Genomic DNA, 19844 nt, shown 5'->3' with positions numbered 1-19844 from the left:
TCTCCACACCATTCATGATTTTATAGACTCCTATCATATCTCCCCTTACTCATCTCTTTTCCAACCTGAACAGTTCCAGTCTTTTTAATCTCTCCTTATATGGAAGCGGTTCCATACCCCTCATCATTTTTGTTGCCCTTCTCTGTACCTTTCCATTTCTAATATATTTTCTGAGAGGGGGCAAACAACTGCACGCAGTCTTCAAGGTGTGGGTGTACCATGCATTTATATAGTGGCATTATGCTATTTACTGTCTTATTATCTATCCCTTTCCTAATGGTTCCTAACATTTGTATTAGCTTTTTTTGACTGCTGCTGTGCATTGAGCCAATGTTTTCAGAGAACTATCCACAGTGACTCTAAGATCTCTTTCTTGAGTGGTAACAGCCAATTTATGTCCCATCATTTTGTACGTATAGTTGGGATTATGTTTTACAATGTGCATTACTTTCCATTAGTAACATTGAGTTCCAGCTGCCATTTTGTTTCCCAGTCACCCAGTTTTGTGTGATCCCTTTGTAGCTCTTCGCAGTCTGCCTGGGACTTAACTATCTTGAGTAGTTTTGTATCATCTGCAAATTTTGCCCCCTCACTTTTTCTAGATCATTTATGATTATGTTGAACCGCACTGGTCCCAGTACAGATCCTTGGGGGACCCTGCTATATACCTCTCTCCATTGTGCAAACTGAACATTTACTCCTACCCTTTGTTTCTTGTCTTTTAACCAATTACTGATCCATGAGAGTACCTTCCCTCTTATCCCATGACTGCTTACTTTGGTTAATATTCTTTGGTGAGGGACCATGCGAAAGGCTTTCTGAAAGTCGAAGTACATTATATTCACTGGATCACTCTTGTCCACATGCTTGTTGGCCCCCTCAAAGAATTCTAATAGATTGGTGAGGCATGATTTCCCTTTACAAAAGGGACTTTTGTTGACTCTTCCCCATCAAATCGTGTTCATTTATGTGTCTGATAATTCTGTTCTTTACTATAGTTTCAACCAATTTGCCTGGTACTGAAGTTAGACTTATGGCCTGTAACTGCCAGGATTGCTTCTGGAGTTGTTGTTTTTTTAAATTGATGTCACATTAGCTATCCTCCAGTCATCTGGTACAGAATTTGAGTTCCTTCAGTACTCTTGGATGAATACCATCTAGTCCTGGTGATGTATCACTATTTAATTAATCAACTTGTTCCAAACACATCCCAGTCTGGAACAGATGCAATTATAAACTACTTATTATGGGTGGTTTAATGATTAATAGATATTTCCAGTAAATGGTTAATTCATTGTTATAGAGTCTAACAGGTCAATAGATTGCTTATAACTATAACACCTTTTGATGTGCTTCTAACAATCTGTAACACGTGATACTCATGTAACATGCTTGTGAAATCTAGAAATCATTTAGTAACCCTTTATAAACCTTTCACACATGGAAGCTTAATATAAATTGTGACCGATAAATCTGAGTTAAAATAGTGACAGCCTTCCTAAATAAAAGTTGAGAAGGACAGGATTACAATTTTGTTGACAGAAAAAATCATAGGTCTGTGTGCAACTCCCACTGACATTGGTAGGGGAGTGAACGGGGCACCCAGAGAAGAAAAGCAGTGATATTTTGTCTTAACTTTCACACCATCCTCTGCCTGCCTCAGCCCTGCTCAGTGCAAGTGGGGCATGTGCTGAGAATTATATCATCTGCAGATAAATTCCCTCAGGCAATTGTCACAAAATTGCTCAACTTTCAGGAGGAAATTAAAATTCAAACATAGTCAGCAGAATCAGAAGTGTGTTTTCAGGAGAGAGTTTACTGTGTTTATTCCATAAGTATGCAGTGGGATGAATTTATCCCAGCTTTGTCCAGAGTCCCTGCCCACCCCCAGGAATCTGGTCTCTGTGTTTTCTGGTACACTCCTAGAACACCACAGTAATGAGAGACCCCAACTTTCACGATACTTCCATGTACCTTTATTAATGTAGCTCCTGAGCAAGTCTCAATCTTTACTGTATTCATTCTCACAACCACCTGTGAGGCAGGGCAGTGCTGTTATCCCCATTGGGCAGATGGGGAACTGGGGCACAGAGAGACTAACAGGGGAACTTGCCCAAGTCCGTAGTGGAGCAAAGACTGGAACCCTAGTCTTCTGAGTGCCATGTCTACACTACCACTTATGCTGGTAAAATGTATGTCACTCAGGGGTGTGAAAAAACGTTTTGTTGATGTAGTTTTATTATGTTGAAGGGAGAGCTCTCTCCCATTGGCATAGAGAGGCTACACAAGCGATCTTACAGTGGCACACCTGCATCAGTACAGCTGTGTTGCTGTAAGTTCACTCATTTAGACATGGCCCCAGGCTAGCACCGTCACTACTGGCCCATCCTTCCTCCCTACTGATCTGCTGAGAAGAAAACAAGAGATGAGACTGATTTCTGAAGCATTGGTGAGAGATTGTTGCGCCTCAACATGTCTCTGGATGGAACTGGAGTACAAAAACAGTGCACCTGCAGAAAGAAACAACCAGACGCTATTCAACGTGTATGCAAAAGCTGGCTGGAAGATACATTAATAGACTGATAATATTTAACTGTGTGATGGGGTGAACTCACACCGCACTGGACGGGGAAGGGTTAACTCCTCACTGTGGGCAGAGGAAGCCACACCCCCACATCCCTACTGGGCATGCTCCAGCTGTAGCAGCGGTATAAAAGGGAGCAGCCTGGCTGGGCTGACTGCCGGAAGCTCCTTGCCAGCTCCTGTCCAGGAACCACTGGGGCCCTGGACCACAGAAGCCAGAGGTGCTGAGACCCACACAGATGCCCAGCTACCTATGGACACCCCAGGGAGGTCAGAACTACAGGAACCATTGTCCTGAGTGTTGCGGATGGATCCCCGCTGACCCAGTGACAGACACACTCGCCACTGCCAAGGCCCTGGGCTGGGACTCAGTGGAGCAGGGATGGCCCAGATCCTCCTACTTGGCCACCATGCCCCTGCTTGACCATACAGCCCCACTCAGAGGGCAACTTTAGTGACTCCGACTGCTGGGCTGTACAACCCCGCCCAGAGAGCGACTTTATTGACTCTGGCCACTAGGCTATATAGCTGCGCCCAGAAGGTGGCTCCGGCTGTTAGGCTATACAGCCCTGCCTGGAGGGCAACTTTATTGACTCTAGCCAGTAGGACATACAGCCGTGCCCGGAGGGGTATCTCCGTCGACTCTGGCCACTAGACCTGGCTGCTGGTGAATCCAGAGTATCATTAATGACTCTGGCTGCTAGGCCTTACTGCCCTGTAGACCCAGGGTATCTCTGTTGACTTTGGCCATTGGGCCTTACTGCCTTGCAAACCCCGAGATACCCCTATGGACTCTGGCAGCTAGGCCTTACTGCCCGGCAGAGAAGGGCTGCCCCCCCCCCCCGGATGTGGGTCACGTGACCCTATTGCCCTTTGGAGCAAGGCGATTCCATAGATTCCAGCCATTGGGCCTTAAAACCCTACGGATCAAAGCATCTCTATGGACTCCTGCCCTTAGGTCTCACGTCCTGGAGACAGAGGGCAGCTTGAAGGACAGGGTGAACTCACCCCGCGCTGGATGGGGTCTCCCTATCCTGTCACAAACTGTTATTAAAGACTGCAAGTTCTGGTCCCCTTAAGGCAAGGCTTAATGTTGCAAGGTATAGTTTGTGGTCCCCTTTTGAGGAGTTTATTGTGGAAATGGTTGGAAATCAGAGGTGTGCTGTTTGTTAGAAGGGGTAATGTATAGTGGGCCAGACCTTCCCTTACCCCCCCGTATAGAGGCCGTGTTGTACAGAGGATCTAAGAAGTATTGTAGAGCAGGAATCTTTCCACCTAAGCCAGTGGCTTGGCATGGACTGGTTGTGCAGTTACAACAGCGCATGCTGCGTTCTTCATGGCCTGTTTTCCTTGTGCAGCAAAACCACGTACTCCTGCTACAGGTATGACATTTGCTTCCCTGCTTCTGCAGCCATGGCTAGACCCTGAGCTTGTTCTTCAGAAACACTCCTTCTCCTCACACTATAGTGACAGATTGGGCTTGGACTCGACTTTTCCTACGCAACACAAAGGTGAATAAATCTCTAGATGAACCTTGAGAGTTTGCCTAACTTTTTGTCTTTCTATTTTTAACTGATCACAAAAGGCAAAGATGAAGCTTTATTTCATTTCAGAGTTACAGCCTGTTAGTCTGTATTCGCAAAAAGAAAAGGAGTACTTGTGGCACCTTAGAGACTAACCAATTTATTTGAGCATAAATAAATAAATTGGTTAGTCTCTAAGGTGCCACAAGTACTCCTTTTCTTTATTTCATTGGGTGTCTGGGGCTTGCTCAGCATGACCAGACCTCAGTAGTGGTGATCAATTGTCTATTGCTTAGTGACAGGAGAAATTCTAAAAAGGGCAAGAGGGTTGGCTCAGTTAAGCACCTACAACACTGGATTTCTTATCACACCCTTTTAGAACTGTCCAAACTGTTTAAGGCCCTAATCCTGCAATGGGACTACTCACATACTTAAAGTTACCCAAGCGCTATAAAAGTTTGCAGGATTGGGATATACGCCTGTAAAACTGCATAGTCTGTCATGAGATTTCCAGTACTCTTTATTGTCCATCTGGATCATCCTGTTCATGTTTTCTTCTCATCTGCCTGGAACCTTGAAGTACAGAGGTGCCCAAAATCAATATTGGGGGTTAATTACTAAATTTCAGGACCCTCCCCCCCAAGAGCTGTAGTGTGGGGTCAGTTTGAATACTTGGCAAAGATTCGGAGATTTATTGTTTTACCCCACTAGCTAGCCTATCCCTAGTGCCAATTTCACTTGCCAACAGAAATATGTGGTCTTTGTACAAATGTTTAACTGCATCTGTGCATCTTAAACAGTGAAGACTTTGCCACTTAAAGAAGGGCTGTTTCGATTGGAATTAATACCCATTTCACTTTTACAGTGCCAGAAAACTTAGCTTTTGAGGGGCTTACTTTTATTTCAGATAAAGAAGCACAAATATCTTTGATTCAGTCCTATGCCCCAGATGGCTTAGTGATGGTTTGGGTGTCCATATTTTTCTTTCTTAATATTTTTCATTTTAATCGTCACTACCCTGCACGTTTGGGTGCAGTACCTGGAAACACTTTCGAATATACAGGAGCAAGCTATATTATTAGATTGCCTTTAAAAGCACCAGTTCTGTTCATATTTATGCAAAAATTGCACGCAGAAACTACTGGGGAAAATAAAAGTTCCTAGTGGAACTGAAATGGGAAATTCGTGTGCCTAGAAGATAATGCAGTTACCTGTGCAAAACTGTTGACATGCATGAGTCTTCCTAGTTATGCATACATTTGCACTGTGTAAACTACCTGAGTGAAATCCAGGCTCCATTTATGTTAATGGGGATCTTACACTTTATTTTTTCCTTCCTTCATACAAACAATGGCCCCTGCAACCAAAAAGAAAATCAGTAAGAGGTAAAAGACTAGCTTTTCTGATACTGACACTGAAATGTTGTTTAGCAACATTAAAATATGAATATATTTTTCTCTATATATCCTCTCTGGACATTCCTAGTGAGGAGCAAATCACATTCATTATACAGCGTTCGTTTATGAAACTTTAAATCTCTGAAACATTCATACCTCTGAAATTTTAAAAAGGTAGGCTGGAATGTACAAATACCCAACAGAAGGTGGGTACCCAGCTACCTTCAGCTCCTTGGAAAATTCCACCCTTCGTTGTTGGTCTGTAATACCCTATTAACAATCTAAACATATTCTTTCACTTTCGATATCTGCTTAAGTACATATACTTGCAATTAAAAATGAAATTTATACCTCAGTTATCTGATTTATAGGAGACTGAAACTAATAATTCACAAAGTGGCTTTCAAGATTTCTTAATTGGTTACATGTGAGGGCAACTGTATTACTTAAAGGTCTTTACACATTTAGGAAACTATTCCCAGTTCAGAAAGACTGAATGATATAAATAGTGTTGTTGTAGCCATGTCGGTCCCAGGACATTAGGAGACAGTGGTTTGGTCTTGGCCCAAGAAGACAGGACAGAACAGCACAGTTGGCCCTAATTGCTAGCCTGATCAGCAAGGTTATGGAATAAATAAGCACCCTTTGGAGACAGGGCTGAGGCATGTTGGCAGGGAACCATGCGGAAGTCCAGCTGTTGATGATGCTGTGGATTCACCTTGTGAGGCTATCCATCCAGTTCCTTTTAGGGCCTTAACTTCACTCAAAATACATTAAAAAAAACCACAGAGAAGGGGGAAAAACTAAGGCCAAACTTTTCAAATTATGCATGTTGCCAAGACACCTAAATCCATATGGAAGCACAACAATAAGGGCCGAGTACCCAGCAGCTCCCATTGTTTTTTTTTTTTTTTTTTTTTTTTTAAATGGGTGCTGCTCATGCTCATCACTTGTGAAAATCATGCCACGTATTTAAGGCTTCTGAATCCTCACAGATGCTCTAATTTTAGGCCCCTGGTTTTGGCCTTTGTCACCTAACTTTATAAACCCATGTTTGAAATTTTTGACCTGAGCTCCAATTCTCTACAGTGCAAAGCCTGCTTTGTGACACGCTAGTGGCTCAAAGCAGTCCTGACGCCAGTGATCTGATCACATGAGGGGTCCCTTTCCCAGTCCTAGAGGGACCTTTGGTGGGGATGAGCTCCTGCAGTGTTTCCTATGCCACTTCACTCCCAGCCTTCGGTGTAGAGGGCATGGGCCAGGCCACTGTGCAGCTGTCCCCTCCCCCACAAAAAAGTAACACTCCTACCTTAGGACATACGCTCATGTACTTTGCAGGCACCTCCCATCATGCTGCCCGCCCCAGTGGAGGGTTGACATGACTTTGCATGATCTGCACAGCCCTAGTTTATATGGAATATCATAAAACATGCTAAAAATGAAGCTGTACAGACAGAGGGAACATACATTAGTTTCCTTGTAGACCTTTACACCTTCCCAAAAAGGCAAAAAGTAAGTGGCCAAATTCTCCTTTCAGTTACATCCATGCAACCCCCCTGAAGGCAACAAGTATAAGTCACAGCTGAATTTGGCCTAGTATAAGGTAGGTGCCACTTCCAACATAAATAACCTAGGCAACTATCAGGTGCTAGAAGGGGAAGTAGAGAGAGAGAGAGACAGCTGCTTAGCAGTACAGATGCGAGACTCACAGCAAAACTCAGATCAGTGAAAACATACCAACTGAATTGCTTCTGGCACTGGCTGGAACAGGCTGGCTGATTCGTTTGTCTCCCCGATTGGTTTTGCAACCTAATGTAAGTGATGGTAATTAATTGCAGGCTTTATACTTAAGCTTTTAATAGTTACATGTCTCTCCATCCCAAGAGTGGCAAAAAGAAAAAGGAGTCCGTTGTCAATATTTGAGATTAACAAAGAGGGAATGCTGAAAGCTTCTTATATCTTGCAGCTGTAGAGAAGAGGTGCGGGCACTTCTTTGCTGTTAATTGCATCTGGCTGGAAATTAGTAAGAAATGAATACTCCCATTCTTCTCATTGCGTAACCCATGAAACAACATTTTCAGTGGGAGCTGCTGAGGGCTGAGCACTTGTGAAAATCTGGCTGTTAGTGTTTTAAATCAGTAAATTTTGAATGACTATATTTTGGAAATAAACATCAATGTTATCCCTCAAAATCCATAACGTTAAAATCAAACCCTTCTGAGCCTAGTTATGGATTTATCCTTTGCAGTGGAGTGTGTACAAGAGTGAACTCTTATACTGTGTTTGGAGCCCACAAGTGGCCACTTGATCACTGATCAAAATCATCTACCTTGATTATGCCAATAATCTTCCACTACAAAGAAGAACAGTGAATCGTTGTTTAAATTCAGTCATAAATAATTTCCCCCATCCCTACAAAGTAACACAGCAGCTGCACAATGACAGCAGTCTATTTCTTTAACATTATCTTTCCCTCTGCTAATGCTCGCAGAAGTTAAGACGTGTGTGTGGACAGGTGGGTTTTGGTTTTTGTATCATAACATACCTTTTTTTAACTTAATGTAAAGAAATTAATTAGCCTAGATGCAGTAGTTGCTGACTGCAAACAAACTGAATTCACTGAACATATAGAAAGGAGTGTCAAGCCTAGAAGCAGAATGCCACTGATTATTAACACAACAGACACGAAAGCTTATGCTCTAATAAATTGGTTAGTCTCTAAGGTGCCACAAGTCCTCCTTTTCTTTTTGCGAATACAGACTAACACGGCTGCTACTCTGAAACAACAGACAAGGTATGTGATCCAAAGCCCATTGAATTCAGTGGAAAGATCCCCACTGATTGGTGTTGGTTTTTGATCAGAACCCAGATAGAGTAAGGTAAAGAGAAGGCAGAGGAGAGGGACATGGATGAGGATAGGCATCGGGTGATACTCGGTGACGGTAGAGAAGGCAGAGGAGAGGGACGTGGATGAGGATCGGTATCGGGTGATACTAGGTGTTGGTTGCTGTTCAAGAGTCACTGGACAACTTCAAAATGTTATTGAACAGGTGCGTTTTTCCACTGGCCTGCAAGTAACCAGGAATGAGGCTCCGGTTAGAAAGGGGGTGTTGTAGCCAGGGGACTATATTGATGTTTGTGGGCCTGACCCTGTGCCCATTAACATCACTGACAACCTTTACACAGACTTCAGCGAGTGCTGAATCACACCATAGATATGATGTAATGAATTGGGGGAGGAAAGTATTTCAACAGTGCCATCAATGCCCCACAATTACACACCAAATTATTAGTATTAATTTTATTTATTGATTTCCGCCTCCAAAATTGTGCCAGGCACCTCCCAGTCCAAATAAGAAGCTGTGGGAGCAGATCCTCAGGTGGGGGAAGTTGTCTTAGCTCCATTGAAGTCAGAGCCAACGCTGACGAACTACACCCACTGGGGAGCTGTGCCATGGTATCTGCCCTGAAGAGCTCACAGTCTCAGGGCCAGATTGTGTCTGACCCTTACGCTGCTGCAGAGTGTGGTGGGGGGAGCATACGGAGCCTTCTGCAGTGCCCGGGCAGAATTTCAGACCCTGTGCTCTGGTCCATAGGAGATGGCTGGCTGTTTCGAGAGAGACCAAGTTGTACCCCATCAGGGGATATAGTAGTGGATGCACAGCGGGAAATATTCCACCTCCAGATGATTCCTCTGTAGCAGTTCAGCTCCACCCCACCCTTTACTGTGGGCTGGGACTAATTTAAGCTGCATTAATAGGTTAAAAAGCCCTGGCTGTGCTGAACTCACTCTGTTTGTTTGTTTATTTCAGATCTGAGGAGAGAGAGAGCTGAAACCCTCTTCAATGACTGTAAGTGAAAGCACTGCATGGTTGGCAATTCCCTGACTATTTTAAAAAATAGTCTCTGAGCATTTTTCTGGCCCTTTAAAAGCTTCCTCTTTTTCTCTTGAATGATTTGACCTTACACTTGACACAGAGCCGCAGTGAACTTAGGAGCCTTGCACAGTCATGGGGGATGCATCTTCCCAATTCCTTCTGGTTTTACTAGGGTGACCATATTTCCCAAAGGGAAAACGGGACACTACACGGGGCTCACCTGAGCCTCCCACCCTGCGTGAGGCTTGCCCGAATGAGGTGTCCACATTCTCCAGAGTCTGGCGGATCTGAGCTGATGTGACTCCATTACACTGTTTTCTGCTGTGCCATTGATGAAGTTGGATGCCTTTAGAATTGCAGAGGGAGTCTTCTCACCTGTTCCAGGTACTCAGCCTTATGGCACAGAGCGTCAGCCTTCCCATTTCTGACTCCTGGGCAATAGGGAATTATGATGTCAAGCTGGATGAAGAAGAGGGACCAGTGGATCTGTTGTTGGTTGAAATATCTGGCTGCTCGAAGATATTCCAGGTTCTTGTGGGCTGTGAGCACTTGGACAAGAAACCTGGCCACTTCCAGTAGAAACACCATTCCCCTCTCTCTACTATATGGGTTTCCAAGGACTAGGTGAACCAGACTCCTTTTCACAGAAGAGTGGTCAGAGGAGCAACTAGGGTGGAAAATCCCTCAATAAACTACCGGTAGAAGTTAGAAAAACCTAGGAACCATTGGACCCCACTGGTGTCCTTTGGTGCAGCACAGTCGGAGGTGACTACCACCTTGCATGCGTCCCTGGTTATTGCCTCAGAGGAGATAAGTAACCAAGGAATTCTATTGTATCCAGGTCAAAAAATTTGCATTTTTTGGGCTTTGCATATAGATGGCATTGACAAAGTCTAGGATGCCATGGACATGCTGATCATGAGAAGCCTGATCGTCAGAAAAGATGAGTATGTCATCCAGATAAATGACTACATGGCAGTCTAACACATCTCTGAAGATATTGTTTATGAAGTACTGAAATGTTGCTGGGGCATTGCACAGGCTGAATGGCATGACCAGGCGCTCAGTGTCTGTACCAGATATGGAAGGAGGTCTTCCACTCATCTCCCTCTCTATTTGGGACAAAGTTATAGGCCCCGTGAAGGTCCAGCTTAGTAAAAACCATTGCAGAGCGGAGTCTTTTGTAAAAGCACGTTAATGAGAGGGAGAGGACATTGATTTAGAATTGTGACTTTGTTTAACACCTGATAGTCAACACACAATGCCTTATTGATTCATCTTTTTTCGTCTCAAAGAAAATTGGAGCCCCAGCTGGAGACATGGAAGGACGGATAAACCACTTTTGTAGATATTCCTGGAGGTAGTCGTGGAGAGCCTGAAGTTCTGGCTCCGAAAGGAAGCAGATGTGGACAAAGAGGATTGGAGTGGGCTGAAAGATGATGGGACAGTTATAGCTGTAATGGAGTGGCAAAACATCTGCATTCTGTTTCTCGAACACATCGGGAAAATCTTTACATTTAAGTGGTAACATGGAGGCAGTGTAGTGGACTGCAATGGGTAATAAGACTCCCTGGGGATTAACTTGCTCAGACTCGGAATCTCAAGGAAGGCTCCCAGTCTACGATCCCCATATTTGGATTCCAGGGACAGAATTGTTGGCAATGTGGGGAGCCAAACTGTATTGTGCCTGCCCGCCAGTGAATGCGTGGATCATGAGTAGTGAGCCAGGGCATGCTGAGAACAACTGGAAAGTGTGGTGCTCAGATAAGTCCAAACTGAAGGGTTTCTTGGTGACCCTGGAGAGTCATTACATTCAGGGGTGTGGTCTGGGGGGTAACTGGGCCTGATGAAATGAGCGAGCCATCAATAGATTCTACCAAGTCTGGAGTGTCCTTGCGTTGGGTGGGGATCTGATAGACTCATACAAAGTCCTGATCCATGAAGTTGCCAGAGGCATCAGAATCCACCAGTACCTCCAGGTGGACCTTGGAGATGGAGGGGTGTGGGCTTGCAGAGGGAGTTGGAGATGTCAGTACACACCTAGTCATTCCCAATGTATCGGCAGACAGGTATGGATGCTGGGTACCAATAAGAGGCAGGTACTCTCTGGGGGCTGCAGCTTGGCATTCCCTGAGAAGGGTGCAGAGTGGACCTTCACAGGGCAGTCCAATGCGAAGTGCCCTGGTCTTCCACAGTACAGGTATAGTCCCGATGCTTGATGCTGCATTTTCTCTGTTGAGCTGCATGGGTTTGGGCTGTGGGGAAAGCACTGAAGGTTGGTGGGCTGGAGACAGGAGGACTGGCAGGAGCTGGGAAGCTGAGCTACTTTCCTGGCTGCGTTCCATCAGGCAGTTGTCAATCTTTATACTGAGGTCAATAAGTAGGCGGGGAGTCCACTTGTGTGAGCTCATCTTTGATGTCATCATTTAGGCTGAAGCAGAAATGATAATACTGCGTGGCCTCATTCCATTCAATCTCTGCTACCAAGCAGCGGAGCTCTGGCATACTTAGCAACATGCTGAGGTCGCTGCCGTGATGCCCGAAGGGTGCTCTCGGCTCTACCCTCGAAGATCATGGCCGTGGTTTGAATGAAGTCTTCAAGCTGGCCCAGGAGTGGGCTTACTTTCTTTAGGAATGGGAATGCCCAGGCCACAACTTCCCCAGTCAGCCGGCTAATAACGAGCCCCACTCTGCATTGGTCAGTGGGGAACAACTGCGGGCACAGCAGAAATAGGAGCAGGGAAAGATTGGCCAGGAGGGATCTGTACTAGCCACTGATCTGGAACCTTGTCAGCCTAGTTCCCCTGTTTTAGAATTTGGGCTGCTCGAACTGTCAGGAGACCAGGTCACAGGCAGTCAGGCCTAGCGGTTGGAGGCTGAATTCCAGAGCCTGGGGTCGAGACAGGGTCGGAGTCAGGAGCCAGAGCCGAGGATTGGAACCAGATTACCCCGAGTCAGGGAACGCAGGAGCGGGGCTGGGACAGGATGGGAACAAGGCTGGTCAGGATCTGGGCTGGAGCTGTGGCAGAGCAGAGCAGGAGCAGGGCTCGGAGAGATGAGCACAAAAAGGCAGAGAGTCCGTGGACATGTGTGTTGAGCAGCCAGCAAGCTACTGCCGCTGCTAGGTTTAAGAACTGGCCTTCTGGCTTTCTCAGCCAATCAGGCAGGGCAGCCCATCAGGCAGCCTAGCTGGCTCATTAAGGTATCAGGAGTACTGAGTAGGTGCAGCTGAGGGCCTTACACCTGACAGACTGTCAGCTACTCCTGGATTTCCAGGTAGTAGCAGAAACCAAGAATCTTGTCTTTGTCTCCTCTTGGCAAAGATCTTGTCATCTTTCTTGCCAGATGCACACCTCACTATGGTTATCCATGCCTTTGTCACTTCTGGCTTGGATTAGTGCAACGTGCTCTACTTGAGGCTACACTCAAGGACCATTTGGAAACTTCAGTTGGTGCAAATTGCAGCTGCCAGCTTCTATAGTAGTGTTTCACTGAGAGAGCGTTGCATGCACGCTCCATATGTTGCACTGCCTTCCACATCCTGTCTGGCTGAAACTTAAGGTGCTGCTTTTTCTGTAAAATACTACATGGTATGGGTCCCGCCTATCTTAGAGAGATGCTTTATCCCAGCAACTGAGACCAGCTGCGACATTCAAACTGACAATCCCTGGGGGTGGGGTACAGGGTGAAGGGCTCCTGACTCTAGAATTTGCTCCCCTTAGTTATGCAATTGAGCCTGAGTTGGTTGACCTTCATGGCTCTCCACAAGACTCATCTGTTTTCTCAGACTTTTACTTGAAGGGGTGGGTGTGGACAGCCTCCATTTCAGGGAGCGTTTTGAGTTTGACATGTCATTACAGGGTCTAATTGCATTTTCTCTTATGGTACATTTTGTACATGTGCCTAGAGGCATCAACAAGCACAATTAGTACATTGAGAAATGACTTATTTTCTCTCTCCCCATTTTGACAGTCTGCGGGTTACAACAGAATAGATCAGCAAAATCAAAATCATCCTCAACATCAAAAAGAATAGTCGGAGGGGTGGCATCTGCAGAGCTTGGGGACTGGCCATGGCAAGCGAGTTTACAGCAGAACAACATCCACCGTTGTGGTGCAACACTGATCAGCAACACGTGGCTTCTGTCCGCAGCTCACTGCTTTAGAAAGTAAGTTCCCAGCTCTGAAAGAGGCTGCAGTAAGATGTGGTATGTACCGACCTTCACATCAAATGGTGCTCCATTCAGAACCAATGCCAAGCCCTGGAAGGGCTGTATTAAAGTTTCAGGGTTTCAGGCAGAGAGCGGTGACCAATCTTTCTGATGCTGGAGAAAATAGTCCCTGAGGAAAAGGCTCTGAAAGATGCTCCAAAGGAAGCTGCTCTGCCTAAGGTCAGGTAGAGCAAGAGGAATGTCTTCATGCTATCACAGCTTGGCTCAAATATACATGTTTTTTTGAGCCATTAGGCCACCTTATCCCTTTCCTTCTATGGACAGTGGTGTGAGTTGTTCCCTGGAGCAGAGGTTAGAATTTGACGGTTCCATCACTCCTTTTTTGAATAGCCAAGGAGATAGTGAAGACTGATTGCTTCTGAAGGGTGTGGCAATATAAAGACTGGAATAGATTAAGAGTCAGCAAACGACAAGGCAAACACCTCTGGTTACCTGCTGTAGTGTGCTGTATGCACTTTGTGTATTGGGAAGCTACCTGGCCACATTTATTATTTGGCTAATGAGTAATACAGATGGGATGGTGTAGGTCCAATTCCCCATTCCACCAAGATCTTCCAAGGATTCTGTGGGGAAGTATGGGTGAGGTTTTGAGCTACCTACACTGGACCAAGTTTAGAGACCTTTATCTCCATGGCTTAAATATATCTACAAAGTTCTTTCATCTTTTCCAGAGCAAATAACCCACGTGTATGGACCGTTACCTTTGGAACTCTTTTAAGACCTTCAAGAATGAAACACTTTGTCAAGGCTATTATTGTCCATGAAAAGTACCGTTATCCAGCACACAACTATGATATAGCGGTCGTGAAACTCTCGAAAAGAGTTGATTTTACAAATATTGTACATCGCGTCTGTCTGCCAGATCCATCTCAGATTTTCCCATATAATTCTGACGCTGTCATCACAGGCTGGGGAGCACTGAGCAACGATGGTGAGTGCGTCCATCTGCAAAAAACCCAAACATCTGACGTTTTACATTAATGATGAGTCCAACTAACTGTTTAATTGAGAGCAGCTGTGTGGTCACATCTTGTTTAATACTTGCAAAAAATGAATAGATTTGTGTAACTATTAGAAACACATTCCGCATTTACTTGCTCTCTAATGTTGGGTTGGAAAAAGACACAGCTGCCAGCCACTGAAACAGAAACTAGGGAGGAGTCTGACATTCTGTTTCTGTCCATAACATTTTAGATTGCAAGCTCTTTTTTCCAGGCACTGTTTAGCAATGTGTTTGTACAGTGAATATGACAACAGGGTGCTGACCTTGACTTGGGTTTCCCAAAACCTTTGTGAGATATGTATTATAACCTATGTAGCAGAGGTGCAAACTGAGCTGGAGATAGGTGCTTACTCAGGTTCATGCAGTCAGAACAAAACTAGCCATAGAACTAGCCATCTTGGCTCCAGGTAACCTGCTGAAATTATTAGCCTGTGCTCCATTGTATGGTACTGTACTTAGAAGTAAATAGACTGGTAGGCCTCCTCTCGCACCTCAGTGATACTACCCTTACATCCTCATATGAGAGTGTGTCATCTTCTCATAGCTCTTTACTGTGGAACCCTTCAAGCCCTTCCTATAAAATAATGTTGATTAGAATGTATGTACAACTCCTCCCGTATATTACTTCCATCTATGAAAAGTGGTACAAGCTGGAGCAGCTCTTAACCCAGCTCAGCACTCTCACCCATGAACAGATGCTAAATGCTTCTTCCACATCTTAGCTAGTGCAAAGGATTTATATTTGTAGAGTCATTTTTTCCCTTCAGGCTCGAGTTCTAATGTTCTCCGGGAAGCAACAGTGAAACTCATAGACTCAAACACTTGCAATAGGAGAGAAGTGTACGATGGGGTCATCACACCTGGGATGTTGTGTGCTGGATACTTGGAAGGAGGAGTAGATGCCTGTCAGGTAGGTCAAAGCTCAATACTGAGAATTAGTAGGGAAAATGACTTCAAATGATTAAATATAGTGATCCCCAAATCTTAACTAATACTGTGTATGCTCCTTCCCTGGGTTTTTTGTTTATATGGGTTCTGATTCAACCAAGACACTCTGGCTAATAGGTTTGTAAAATAAAACATTTATTACATGCAGTTTAGCACATAAAACTCATATTAACAGAACTAGGATAGTACTTGTAAAATTCCAAAAGTGCAAGATTGAACTGGAGCCCGGTAATTCAAAGTTGGCTTGTGATCTTTATCTCCCATCAATGGCCTGCACAGTTTGTCACTCCCCATCAGCTCCCACAAGTATTGCCATCTCCTGGCTTCCCCGTGTTGGTGCTTCAGCCTTCCTCCATCCCTGCCATGCAGCTAGTGACTTCTTGTTGTCAAGTGATCTATTTTCTGTTAGAACGTGGGCCTGATTCTCATTTACACTCAGGCTCTGCTCTATAAAGGGGCCTTAATGTGAGAGTAAATTGTTATGCCAGAGCTAGTCATGACAGCATAGTTAAGATTAATTATAATTATGCCTATTTTAAGGCCCGTTTACACCGCTGGAGTGGCATAAAGTGGCCTTAGTATAAATGAGAATCTGTCCCATAAGGAATAAATTACTTTGTACTGTCTCTGCTAGATTTGACTCTGAGTGAAACCTGGACCTGCTTTTTTTCAGGTGATAAAAATGGGGCATCCTCTGACACCGAAGTGTCAAACATTAAAAAATTCAGCAGCGGCAGGCAGCCAGGACCAGACAGTAACCATTCAAGAATTCTGAAGGAGTTTAGGGATGAAGTGGCTGAGCAATCGCTCATTAAAATGCAATCACTCATTAAAATCAATTTCTGGTCTGGAGAGCAGCAAACGTACCTATCTTTTTTAAAAGGTGCTAGGGCTGATCTTTGGCATTACGGAGCAGTAAGACAGCTTCAGGACCAGGAAAACTGGTTGAAACAATAATTAAAGATTGTTATAAAGCAACAAGATGTACATGGGATGCTGCAATGTTTGACATGCAATGACTGCCAGGAACATATACAGACAAAAACTGTCTCCATGGCACTATTTTTAAAATTTCTATTGAGGTTCTGAATAGTTTGTCTAAATGTTGGGTCTAACTACTTAACAACTCTCCACTATGGCCCCAATCCTGCAAAGAGTTTTGCATGTGCTTAACTTTATGCATGTGAATATTCCCATTCAATTCAATGTGCACAAAATTATTATATGCAAAAGTCTTTGCAGGATTGGGGCCTAAATATCTTCAGTCCAGATAACCTAGTTCCTGTGTTCCCATTCTGCTCCACATAGAAAAGGGCTGAAGGGCTGTCATTTATATTTTTCGGTAAACTTGGGGAGGGGACGGGAATATATTCACTGTTATACCAGCACTAACTTGCCTGAAATTCTGTAAGCTTCCCAGACCAATCTGATTTATGTGTAATGCTATTTACACAGTGTCTGAATTTAAAATCTGAGAGGGGTAATGTGTTTAACATTTTAAGAAATGTCATCAACTTAAAAACTACAGTTCTGACTGAAAACTTAGTTTTAACCTACTATAGTTACAAGTAACACCTAGATTATTTAGAAGGAAAAGGATGGCAGGAAAAATATTGTTCTTGTTCCATTTGCTGTAAGCGTTTGACAGCACTTTGTGTACAGCTGTTTTACTGTTTCCCCTGAAAGACTCCCTCTGATTTCAGTGGGCTTGAGATCAAGCCCTTAGTCAGGTTCCCCTGTTCAGAGAGAGATTTAAACAATTATAATTGGGAAATGGGATTGTAAAACCACAGAAACTGGCAGGGGGACTCCATGGCTGGCAAAGAACCACAAACAGCTTATCATGTAGGGCAGTGGCTCTCAACCTTTCCAGACTACTGTACCCCTTTCAAGAGTCTGATTTGTCTTGTGTAACCCCAAGTTTCACCTCACTTCAAAACTACTTGCTTACAAAATCAGACATAAAAATACAAGTGTCACAGCACACTATTACTGACAAATTGCTGACTTTCTCATTTTTACCATAGAATTATAAAATAAATCAATTGGAATATAAATATTGTACTTACATGCCAGTAAAAAGAACAGGAGGACTTGTGGCACCTTAGAGACTAACAAATTTATTTGAGCATGAGCTTTCGTGAGCTACAGCTCACTTCATCCTCCCCACTGTATTTTCCACGGCATGCATCCGATGAAGTGAGCTGTAGCTCACGAAAGCTTATGCTCAAATAAATTGGTTAGTCTCTAAGGTGCCACAAGTACTCCTGTTCTTTTTGTGGATACAAACTAACATGGCTGCTACTCTGAAACCTGTTACATGTCAGTGTATCTTATATAGAGCAGGTTAAACAAGTCCTTGTCTGTAATAAATTTTAGTTTGTACTGACTTTGCTAGTGCTTTTTATGTAGCCTGCTATAAAACTAGGCAAATATCTAATGAGTTGATGTACCCCCTGGAAGACCTCTGAGTACCCCCAGGGGTATGCGTACCTCTGGTTGAGAACCACTGCTGTAGGGCATATCTGCACTGCAAATGAAGGTGTGAGTGTAGCATAGGTAGACATGCCCATGGTAGCTTTAGTCTAGAATCATAGAATATTGGGGTGGGAAGGGACCTCAGGAGGTCATCTAGTCCAACCCCCAGCTCAAAGCAGGGCCAATCCCCAATTTTTGCCCCAGATCCCTAAATGCCCCCCTCAAGGATTGAACTCACAACCCTGGGTTTAGCAGACTAATGCTCAAACCACTGAACTATCCTTCCCCCCACCCAAGCTGTGGTGGCATGGGCTTTGGCACAGGCTAGCCATCTCAGTGCAAGCCCACCAGAGACTCTGGATACCTACTCTGGTTGCTGGCACACACTGAAATTGGTGTCACCACATCTTCACTACTGTTGTTACCCATGCTAGCTAGATTAAAACTCACATGGGTATGCCTACCTGTGCTTCAATCACACCTTCGTTTGCGGTATAGCTGTACCCTTGGTTTTTGGAAAGTGACTAAATTCCAGGTTGATGGTGTTCCTTTAAATCATGCTCTCTTCCCATCTTTCATCAAAGGAAGCTGTCCCTTTCCATACTCTATTGCCTGTGAAAATAGCTATATTTTCCTTTCTGGTACACTAAATTTCTTTTTTCTTCCTCTCGTAGGGTGACTCTGGTGGCCCCCTGGTTAGTCCAGATTTGAGAGGAATGTGGTACCTCGCAGGAATAGTGAGCTGGGGAGATGAATGTGCTAAACCCAATAAGCCAGGAGTCTACACACGAGTGACGTACTATCGCGACTGGATCACCTCAAAAACTGGCCTCTAATGCAGCAGAAGTCACAACCAGACTAAGCTACACAGGCTGTATGCAGGTCATACTCGTCTGTAACTCTACAAGGTGTCATTTAATCCCTATATCCCTGTCCAAAGCAAGCACTAGCTTCACTGCTGCAGATGCCATAACCCCTCATGAATTTACACTGAATGTGTGAGATCACCTGCCTCCTCTCCGAATCACTCTAGCCTATTAGAGGAGAGGAAAGCACCCCATCAAAATGCAAAAAGCTGCTGATTTATTTATTTTACTAGTTAAAAAGTGTATGTACTTTTCCCAGGAAGGGGGAGTTACCTGTCCCAAGGTCTGATGATTCCCCCAGCCTTGCTACCCTCCTCCTCCTCTATTGGGGCCCAAAGTCTTAGCTACTTTTATTCTAGCCAAGCAAGCCTGGACAGCTCCCCCTTTCAGAGCCTATCAGCACAGTTCATCAATCACAGGACACTGGCTGCAATTAAGACTTAGGGCATTTCCCTCCAGTTGCTGAGAGCCTGGCCTCCCTCTCTGCTCCAGAACATGGAATGAGGAGGACTGGAAATAAACCAGAGTACACAGCATGTAAGTGCAGGGTCCTGGTGCTAGGCCACCAGACTTAATCTTAAACTGCAACATCATTGCTGACCTCAGAACTCTGTTGGACTCAAAGGCAGGTAGCACTGTCTTCTCCTGCAACAGTAAGTAGCGCTGTGCCAGTGAGTACATAACTTTGATGTGACGCCACCTTCAGCTCTCTTGAGGAAGCCAGAGGCTACGGTGAGGGGTCATGGCTGCTGTGAAGAAACTTCAGAGGGAGTTTTGGAGCTCACAAAAGAATCTAACGGCCCCAGAGGCCACAGTCAGAGGTCCGAAGAGGTAGTCAGAGTCTGGGGAAGTCACAAGAATCAGGACTAAGGGCAGAGCCTAGCTAAGATTAGGGAGGATTTCAGTGACTCCAAAAGTAGGTTCCTGGGGGAAAAAA

The 19844-nt window shown here is 44.6% G+C and overlaps 1 protein-coding gene across 1 annotated transcript in view; it reads left to right on the top strand.

Moving 5' to 3' along the window:
- LOC311519190 (transmembrane protease serine 11C-like) overlaps positions 1–19339 on the top strand; it is a gene marked incomplete at its 5' end in the record, with an annotated part of 60531 nt that extends 41192 nt beyond the window's left edge. The window contains 5 exons of the mRNA XM_084625477.1: positions 9316–9354; positions 13354–13549; positions 14284–14543; positions 15383–15525; positions 18716–19339. Of these exons, the coding sequence (XP_084481603.1) occupies positions 9316–9354; positions 13354–13549; positions 14284–14543; positions 15383–15525; positions 18716–18877 (800 nt within the window). The 3' untranslated portion in view covers positions 18878–19339. The remainder of the gene's footprint in view (positions 1–9315; positions 9355–13353; positions 13550–14283; positions 14544–15382; positions 15526–18715) is intronic.
- Between the last annotated feature and the right edge of the window lie 505 nt (positions 19340–19844).

The sequence above is a fragment of the Lepidochelys olivacea genome, assembly GCF_965140295.1.
Source record: "Lepidochelys olivacea isolate rLepOli2 genome assembly, chromosome: 4".
Lineage (NCBI taxonomy): Eukaryota > Metazoa > Chordata > Testudines > Cheloniidae > Lepidochelys > Lepidochelys olivacea.
This window is presented reverse-complemented; position numbering and strand designations above follow the sequence as displayed.